The 9,972-nt window shown below is 44.5% G+C and overlaps 1 protein-coding gene across 3 annotated transcripts; it reads left to right on the top strand.

Annotated features, from left to right (window-relative positions):
* The first annotated feature begins 1,194 nt into the window (after window positions 1-1,194).
* kcna7 (potassium voltage-gated channel, shaker-related subfamily, member 7) lies at window positions 1,195-7,526 on the top strand. 3 transcript variants are annotated; one of them, XM_046414158.1, is made up of 4 exons: window positions 1,195-1,427; window positions 1,721-1,752; window positions 2,112-2,845; window positions 5,349-7,526. In XM_046414158.1, exons 3-4 carry the CDS (start codon window positions 2,165-2,167, stop codon window positions 6,285-6,287), a joined length of 1,620 nt encoding a protein of 539 aa, XP_046270114.1. In that variant the 5' UTR covers window positions 1,195-1,427; window positions 1,721-1,752; window positions 2,112-2,164; the 3' UTR covers window positions 6,288-7,526. The 3 variants fall into 3 exon arrangements, with proteins under 3 accessions (XP_046270114.1, XP_046270115.1, XP_046270116.1); XM_046414159.1 differs by having other exon boundaries at window positions 1,195-1,752; XM_046414160.1 differs by lacking the exons at window positions 1,195-1,427; window positions 1,721-1,752 and having other exon boundaries at window positions 1,893-2,845.
* The last annotated feature ends 2,446 nt before the right edge of the window (window positions 7,527-9,972 follow it).

Genomic DNA, 9,972 nt, shown 5'->3' with positions numbered 1-9,972 from the left:
AAGATAATTGTTTTCCTTTGTTTATTTAGATGATGTGACATGCATGGCAGTACATGATTATATATTTTTTCCTTTGTTTAGAAAATCATCCATTCATCCAAACCTTTGTCAACCCGTCCTAATAAAACGATTGAAATGGCTCTTGGTTTAAATGTGCACACCAGACAGGGGTTCAAATCCCAAAGACAGTCTTTTTGAGGGACTGAGCCCAAACCCTGAGAAACAACCCCATAAAGAGGAGTGTCTGGATGTTTTTGTGCACGTAATGTATGTAATAAATGGTGAACTTAATTAGATTAACCAGCCAGCTTGCAGCTTTATTGATTTATGAAACCAAACAATAGTTCGTAAAAATGATTGCGAGCTTGTCCAATTTCTTATTTAAAGTACCAAACAGTTGCAATCATGCTTCTGAAAAGTCTGACATAACAATTTACTCAGGGTATTTGAAGGCATCATTTGCAAAGCACTCCTGTCACAAAATGCTGTTATGGGAATTGTAGTTTTCATGCACACAAAGTGCGGGGCGGGGGGGGGTTACTTCAGTGTAGACTTCATGATGTGTCTAAAATAACCACAGACACCAGATTTATATTTCACACAAAATGAGGTCATGTTTTATGAGTCCTGTTTTAAATTTGTGGACAATTTCGGCTCAAGCCACAGTCAAACAGGCAAATGTAGTTCATTTAAAAAGATAATGACGGCAGAAATATGAAAGCATTTAGAGGAGAGAAGGGAAATCACCAACCACACATTTGTGGTCTGATCCCAGAGTATAAGTTGTAACTATCAATAACAACAATCAAAACAACTTTCCCTTTTTTTAAAATTTCCTTTTGTTGAGCATAATATTTTGGCCTCTGCTATGTGTCAGTTCACGTGTGCACAGTCGTGCAAACGTCCAGCATGTTTAAGAAAGAGTGAGAGGTTCAAAGGCTGACGGGGAGGGCTGTTGGGGGCAGAGAAAGGCTTGGACGAGGAAAGGGTTCAAGATTGAATTTCTGCCCGACAGCATTCAGCTGAGAAAGTACTGAGCACAAGTGAAGACAGCGAGTGACCTACAAACAAGCTTAACTATCTTAACCTCACCCGCGCTGCAGATTAACACTGCAGGAGCCCCTGAAGGAGCCACGCTGCTCCCTCTGCTGCCTCCCCCTCCCCTCCCAGATGAAGGTGGGACTATATGGAGGAGGAGGAGGGGTTGTCTGGTCATCGTGCATGATGAGGAACTCATACACAAACTGTCTGAAAAGGAGGGAGGGGTCAGCCCAAAAGGCAACCTGTGGCTGAGGTACAGTAGGAGAGTCATGGTGCCTCTGAGGGAGGCGTGATTAGTTCGAATCTGCAGCTCTGGCAGGCAGACGGGTGAGAGGAGGGGACCGGCCTGAGTCTCTACTGGGTGCACTGGACGCGGTGATAAACTGGTGATGAGCTCGAGGCCGACTGCACGTGTAGGGCTTCTTGCATGGAGGGTGTGCATGATGTGATTTACAGTAAAATGTAGCACAATATGGTGGAGAAAGAGCAAAAACAAAATGAATGGGGAGTTTTCAGATAAAAGTCTACTAATTCATGTCAAAACTGAGAACATTTTGATACAAGCTCCTTTGTTGTTAATGTAGCAGACTTCCACTCTCTCTCGACGCTACAATATTCATGACGATATAATGTTTTATAATGTAATCGAAATAACAAATCTTTTCTTTCTGATGTCCAGAATATTGCTCTTGATTTGCGGGAATAACTGAGGTGAGATTTAATGTTTTCCTGATCAGTTCCAAAATATTCTGGGGAAATAAGAACGTATTAATGGTGATGTTGTGTTACTGGTCAGGGGATTCTATGACAAAATGCACATAAAATACAAGTTTTGAAATCAGTCACAGAATGAGGCTACAGTGGAGGTTTATCACCACATTTTTTTCAATCACGTCTTTTTATCATTTGCATTTAAGAAAGAAAATGCTTTTTTCTACCCGTTATGGCATGATAAATATGTGATATCTAACACAACATGTGCAGCCAAAAGGACTATAGATATAGTCATTAATGGGTTGTGATGTTCTGTTGTTCTGCACTGCCCAGTTAACCTTTTGGTGTTTTTCCAGAGCAAAGACACAAAATAAGTTAGAGAAGGAAGACAAAAATCCAAGACTGAGATATGGATAATCAAGACAAAGGAGGAGGAGGAGGAGGAGGAGGAGAGCAGACAAAGGAGGTCACTGATGAATATAAGTGGACCAAAGATAAACACAACAAGCTGGAGAAAGAGAGCAGCGAGAAGGAGTCGAACGGAGGGGTCAAGAGGGAGAACCGCCGCTGTCAGTGGAGGAGCGGCTGGGCTCTGACCGAGCGCCTGGCCATCAACGTCTCAGGAATGCGTTACGAGACCCAGCTCCGAACCCTCGCCCAGTTCCCCGACTCCCTGCTCGGTGACCCCCGTCGTCGTCTTCGCTACTACGACCCCACACGGAACGAACTCTTCCTGGACAGGAGCCGCGTCTGCTTTGATGCCATCCTGTACTTCTACCAGTCAGGCGGGAGGCTGCGGAGGCCTGCCAACGTCCCTCTGGACATGTTCCTGGAGGAGCTACACTTCTACGAGCTCGGAGAGGAGATCATTGATCGCTACAAGGAGGATGAAGGCTTCCCCAAGGAGGAAGAGAGGCCCCTACCCACCAATGACTTGCAGCGTCGCCTCTGGATGCTGTTTGAGTATCCAGAGTCGTCCGGTGGAGCTCGGATCATCGCCATCATCAGCGTCATGGTCATTGTGATCTCTATTCTCATCTTCTGCCTGGAGACTCTGCCTGAGTTCAGGAATGAGAAGGAACAGAGGGAGGTGAGGATGGCTTGCATGGTGCTGACACATACAAGAGTGATAGGGAGGGAAAGGCTGTGAGGGTGCAAAGACTGCATGGAAGTGAAGAGGTGAGCATAGAGGGACAACAGGTGCCAACAGGTGTCACCTTGTCAAAACTGACAAAACACCTTCATCTCTGCTCTCATTGCTGGGGGAAAAATGGAGAGTAAATCCAAAAGAACTGGAGTGATGGAAAAGCAAAGGCTGCAGATACAGAAGATAAGGCAAGGGAGAGGTTTTCCTGAGATTATTTTGGACTTGTCGTTAAATCTGATCCACTAAGACCTGAGGGGAAGGAATGAAGGGGATGAGGAGGGCAATTAAACCTCTGTTTGGAAAAACAAGAGTAAGGAAAGAGGAGGATAGCAGGTTGGGTGGAGGTTTACTGTTAGAGGAGGGATATGATGTGGATATGATCCTCAGGGATCACTGCCAGAGCCAACAAGTAGATTCAGGTGGAGTGAATATTGCAAAAGTACTGAGAGGACAGAGAGAGGGAAGAGAGAGAGAGAGAGTGGAAGGAGTAAAGAGACAAGTGTGAAGGGAAGGAAAGGAGATGAGCTTGTCTCACGTTACTCCTTGGAGATCTAAAGGGCTATATATAGAGTAAGGACAACCCTAAGAGCACATCAACACATAAACGAATGTCTGTATTAATAAACCCTGTGACTCATAGGCTACACACTGAAAACAGCACGGAAAAGAGGGTTGCAGATCAACATTTCTGATGACCGGCGCAAAATGAAATTAGCCTCACACACGCTCGGGCAGCCTGTAGACGAGGAGGATTCTGCAGGTTCAGGCAGCAGCGCTTGTGGGATTTATGTTTCCTGTCACCACCGACACTGCTCTGTTACTACCATACAAAGATAGATACACCCATGTGATCAGAACATTTGACACTTTTAAAGACTACACAAACAAAGACAAACCTACATGCACAGCCGTCCCCACGCAATCACTCACTCGCCAAATGTTAAATGAAAGTACAACCGGACAAAATTCGTTTAAATTCTGCTGCGTGCGCGCTCCCTGTTCTATATGAAAACTTACATATAATTTAAAAGGCTGAAGGATCGCGTAAGATGACTCACCTAGAGCAAAATCCAGCCATGCACACATCTGATTTCTGAGAGCCTGGATTTTGACATAATCTTGTTACAGTGGAGGTGAATGAGACACTGAATTGTGAAGCCCAAGTATGTCAGCCCAGGTATTTTGCCTGATTTGTATCCCATTATCTGTACTTTCTCAGTTCATTAAAGTCCATTTAAAAATGTATGACAGTGAACCCACAGGTATAGTCATTTATTTCTTTGAGAGCTCTTTGTAACACCAAACAACAGAAATGTGCACATCAAAAGCATTAAAATGTGGCATAAACTTTTATCAGTCATTAGAATTTGATTTTCCTGCATGGGTGCTGATGATGCACGACGACAGTCGGCAAAACTGTCCAATGAACAAGTTTTGTTCATTGTTTTGTTCAAGCTGTACTGGGGCATTTTGGTGCTTCGCATTAAATGCTGTATGGTGATGCAATGGAAAATTCATCTGGATTTATCCTCTAGGGACCATGAATGTCTTTGTATCATTTCATGGTATCCATTCATTAACTGAGATATTTCAGTCTGGACCAAAGTGGTGAACATGCAAACCAACACTGACTTCACTCGCTGTACTGCTGCAGATAACAAAAAAATATGCATTTTGTGAATTTTTTGTGAACTGACCCTCTGATAGGTAAAACAGTTTGGCTGGTATGAACAGATGCAGACATGAACAAAGAAACGTATAAAAACATATAAAAATACTGTGTTGGAGACAATATGTGCTGTAAGGCCACCAGAAGCTTAAGAGTAACTCAATCCAACTTGTTTAAAGACACTAACGCCCAGTTATTTCAAACCTGCACCTACTTCCCAGAAAAAAAAAAACAACCAACCGGGTCAAACGAAGTGTCAAATGCCTTGACTGTGCCGGTGTCCGAGGTGTAACGCAACCCAGAGTCACATGAACTTAATGTTTTTTTGTGTGTGTTTAAATATAGAAAAACTGATTTATATAAAAGTCTGTGAGGAAAAATAAAGCCGGCGGAGTGAAAATGGAGAGGGGGGGAAAGTTAGCACAGTATCACAGATCTCACAGGCTCGATCAGATCCCGATGGCAGATGTCGTACTTCGAATGTGCTGAGGACAAACTTCCATAATAATCGCTTCTTCTCACTTATCGTCTGTCCCTCTGCTGTTTACTCTGTCCTTGTTTTCTCTATGTTTACCCTCCTGTAAACATCGTCTCCATGGAGCTATTTATTATAGCCTTACCTTTCCCCTTTATTCTCACATTTCTCTTTCCAACTCATGTTTGAAACAGATGTCAGAATATGTTCAGATATTAGCTCATACATTTTGGTGTTTTCAAAGTGTTTCTTCATCTCTGAGTTCAGTTGTAACCACCTTGCCTTCATCCTTTGTTTTACAGCAATTCACCATCGTACCTCACCCCACCATAGCGAATGAAACCATTACGATCCCACCTGGTTTCACCCCCTTCCAGGATCCCTTCTTCATTGTAGAGACGATCTGCATCTGCTGGTTCTCCTTTGAACTCATTGTGCGCTTCACCTGTGCTCCGAGCAAGATGCACTTCTTCAAAGACGTCATGAACACCATCGACTTCTTCGCCATCATTCCCTATTTCGTCACACTGGGCACGGAGCTGGCCAAAGACAAGGGTGCACAGCCATCCGTGTCCCTGGCCCTCATCAGGGTCATCAGGCTAGTGAGAGTTTTCAGGATCTTCAAGCTCTCTCGTCACTCTAAGGGCCTCCAGATCCTGGGCCAGACACTGAAGGCCAGCCTCAGAGAGCTTGCCCTGCTAATTTTCTTCCTCTTCATTGGAGTCATACTCTTTTCTAGTGCCGCGTACTTTGCAGAGGTGGACAGTCCTGACACAGCATTCACCAGCATCCCTGAGGCGTTCTGGTGGGCCGTGGTATCCATGACGACGGTTGGCTACGGGGACATGTACCCGGAGACGGTCGGGGGAAAGCTGGTGGGCTCCATGTGCGCCATTGCCGGCGTGCTCACCATCTCTTTGCCAGTTCCTGTCATCGTGTCCAATTTCAGCTATTTCTACCACCGCGAGATGGAGTGTGAGGACACTACCCAGTACCAGCATGTCTCCACGTCGCTCTGGGAAAAGGACGGAGAGGATGATGAGGAGGAGAAGGATGAGGAAGGAGTGGATGAGATGCTCGAATACATGGGAGACCATGCTCCCCTGTATGGGCAGAACAGCGGCGGTATCTGTCCTCCGCTCAACGGGACTCTCCTGGCAGGACTCTGTGCCGGACAAGCCGCTGGTAATCAGAGAGGGTTAAACTTCTACCTCGAAAAACCTCTGGTCACTCAGGTTTGAGAGCAGAACGGACTGAGTATTTTCATTATCAACATTTAAACGCTGTCTCACTTTGAGAAAAGAAAGGTACCAAGATGGAGAGAAACTGTTAAACTGGTCGAAAGTGAAAACATAAGAAACGTAAGCAAAGACTTGCCATGACATTAGCCCAAATTTGTGCCTGTCATGTAATCAAGGTTTTCACACATTTTGCGGGATTATATTTGACTTACAGATACACAGTAAGCATCTCTTTTTCTCAGTAAATAAATACAAGCTAATCTTTGAAAAACCCTGCAGTTCATTTGACAAAGCTTACTGCTATCATAGACATTTTCAGTTTCTTCAGAAAAACGTCTGTGCAGCTCACCGACTGCAAAATAAAGATGGATGACATGAGAGCTCCTCAAAAGATGAAGCCAAAACATCTGGGTCGCCCCCTGGTGGCTGACTCCAGTATAGGCCTTAGCTCCCTCCTCCGCTGTGTTAGCAGATGGGAAATGGGCTGAACTGAAAGCTCAAAAGTACAAGTTGAATAAACGAATAAATTTCCCAAAGATGGCTTTTGTCAATTTCATGAAAACTATGTTAATAAATACCAAATGTTAGGAAACCTTGGAATTTCCCTTGATATAAACCCAAGTAAATATTCAGTCACTATCTTAAATCTTAGATAGAATATGTTTCATCATGGCTGGCTGCATATTTGAGGAACCTGGAAACAGAACAGTTGAGGTTTTGCACATATTTTGCTCATCTCGCTTGAATCATCATTAAACAAAGCAGGGCCACAGTGACGCTATCACTCAATGTTTGCATAATCCCTGTAAAAACTGTTTGCTGATGTCACTGGGATGAGACAATGAGAATGACTGACGTGCCGCATGCTGCTGAGGCAAAACGTTCAGCGAATGTCGCAGGTGTTGATTCCCTGCGCTGGTCAGAGTTATGACAGAAATGTGGTGCTGTAATCCCGCGCTGACGTGGACAACAAAAACACGGCTCAGCGGCCGCTGACGGAGGTGCAGACAGAGTTCATGCACTGTAGCTGCTCCCAAAGCCAGTTTGTATGTTACATAGAGACACAGTGTAACAGAGACAGCCTGCGGACACGTATAGAGAAAGCTGATATCAGCACAGAGATGGTGAAGATCCTCTCAGTGCTGAGAGAAAAACGCTGTACTCTGGCGGTCTGAGGCGTCTGAGGTGCCCGTAAACAGGAAGCAGCTCTCGAGCCTAAAACAAGCAGCATCTCAGACACAGCAAGGACGATACGTCTCAGTCAGCTGATTGACGGTCAGTGGCTCATTCATCTGCCGAATGTTCATGTACGTGTTCATCAGGGGACAGTTCTTCTGTATTAGAGTCTGATCGAACGTGTGTACATGCAGTACAAATACCATCATTTCAATGAGCGTGAGATCTCAAGGCTTTCGGAGACCAGACGACCTGCATGGAGCCATTTTACTTTTTTTTTTCTTTTGTTCTGAACATTTTACAACATGTCTCCAGATTGTTCAGTTGTTTAGCTGCAATGCTGCAATGCTGTTTTGCTGTGAAGCTTCAGAAACATTTTGTGGATTAAGAAACTTCACCTGACTTTCCATCAGCACGAGGGTGAGTAGACTTTTGGGTGAACTGTTCCTTTGAAGAGAGGACATGATGTGAATGATGGTCGCGTTTCGTCAAGACTATGAATGTCTGGAAGATACAGAGCATATGGATAAGCAGCAGATAAATGTGTTATTCTATTTTTTTAGCAAGACGTTTATACTTTCCTGTGGATTCTTGTCACTGCTGGAATCAACTGTAACCAACACAAATACAAGTTGACTGCAGCCTTTAAGAAGCTTTTTCAGGCGTAAAGGTTTACTGAATGTTTTTATCTCTAAAAGGCAGATTTTGTATGGAGTTCTACCTTTAAAAACAGAGCAGAACAGATACCTGCGTATATCCTGAACGCAGATGTCACTGCGTATGTACCTATGTCTCAGTTTACTCAATAAAGATCATATTTAACCACTCATGCCACGGATTTCTGAATTCCTTCCACATGACTCTGTGGGCAGTGACTCGGGAAGAATGTGATGATGTGCGCTCAGATCTAAACAACTTTTTCAAACGCACCATGAGATGTGAGGCGTGTGCGCAGTGCTATCAGAGGGTGTTGCAGTGTCAGCAACGTGTTGACGAAGGCTCTGGAAACGTCACGGAGGCGAGTCAGCAGAGACCGCGTGGCAAACCGTCAAACTGCTGCCGTCTCCTCCGTGTGATGAGCCATCCTGCCTCTAGATGTCAGGCTGTGTTTAGAGCACAAACCAGGACCCGAGTCTCACTCCTGCTGCCTGTGATTTACAGCAGCGTGACACAAAAGACCTCAGAGGAACCAAACGCAACGTTTTTCCTCTTGAAACGCTCGTGTTCATTTGATCCAGATGACTTACGTTCTTTCCTGTGATGCAAACCGAGACACATTTTAGTTTCTGTGGGAAACCATATGAACCGTCTCTGGACGGGTTCCACGTTACCACAAGGCCATCGAAGTGACTGAATTATTACACCAAGCCAGTAGCAGTTAAACTTGTCCTGTGGTTGCAATACTGCGTACGTCAAAAAAACATTCAGATCTCAGTGCTTTTCACTGCATTATTCAATACACAGACCTCTGAGTAATTTCCCAGGTAATATAATGTGATCCTTTCATCTTTTGTGTCATTAACCTCAGTTGAAATTTGGGTTTTCCAGCAGTCAGTAAATTAAAATCAGTTAAAATCAATAAAGTGATTAATTTAGAGTTGAACCAATCTGCTTATTGAATTGAAAGCTGTTTAAGTTTGAGTTAAGCATTTCATTATTTAAGCTTCTCAATCCTGAGGATTTGTTGCTTTTCTCTGTTTCAAGTGAATCAATTATCAGTTATTTATATATATATATAATTATTATATTGATATTTTTTACTCCCTAAAATATCGGCATTGAAAAATCCAGCATCAGTTGGGCTCCACTAAGGCGAAGCCAAGAGTCAAGACAATGTTTGAGTTGAGCTGAAGTAAAGGAAGCGGACACACACACACACACACACACACTCTCTCTCTGCTCGATGATGTTGGCTGCAGTGATTAAATTCCTGAACACCCCCCCCCCCCCGTCGCCTCAGATGCTGTGATATCCTCATGTCATGAGTTGGAGGGGCAGCTCTCTCGCATGCTCAGGACAGATTAGTGTTTCATTCCGCCGGCAGCCACGGCGTCGACTCACCAACATCACAGATTTGAATTTCACACATTTTCAAACAAAGCTCGGCACGCTGTCAGATTTTCAGATTTCTGCCGGGCACTTCAGCTTTTCCCTTCACCCAACTCGACTCTCCCCTGTGACGTGCGGGCACCCAAAGCTAACGTCAGTCCTGCTCGCAATTACCCACAATGCCCTTATGCTGTCTGGGAAGAATGAAAAGGATTGACGTCTTTCTGGCCATCTGCCGCCCCTCCGATCCCTCTCCTGTCCCTCGCTCTGTCCTGCCCATCTCTGACTCTTCTTTGAGAGGATTAACTGGGTGTCTTTGTCTCATCAATGTGTAATGTGTGCAGTTTTGTCTGTGTGTCTGTTGCAACTTTTCCATCCAGTAATATCTTTGTCTGTCTTTAGTCACCAAACGCTGACGTGTGTCCCGTTTCCACCGCAAATCCCTCCACGCAGATTGTAC

The sequence above is a fragment of the Scatophagus argus genome, chromosome 16 (genome assembly GCF_020382885.2).
Source record: "Scatophagus argus isolate fScaArg1 chromosome 16, fScaArg1.pri, whole genome shotgun sequence".
Classification (NCBI taxonomy): Eukaryota; Metazoa; Chordata; class Actinopteri; family Scatophagidae; genus Scatophagus; species Scatophagus argus.
This window is presented reverse-complemented; position numbering and strand designations above follow the sequence as displayed.

Excerpts from the sequence above, each read along its gene's own strand:
- kcna7 (XM_046414158.1), top strand. The coding sequence starts at position 2,165 with ATGGATAATCAAGACAAAGGAGGAGGAGGAGGAGGAGGAGGAGAGCAG. Across the intron at positions 2,846-5,348 it reads ATGAGAAGGAACAGAGGGAG|CAATTCACCATCGTACCTCA; the intron begins GTGAGGATGGCT and ends TTTGTTTTACAG.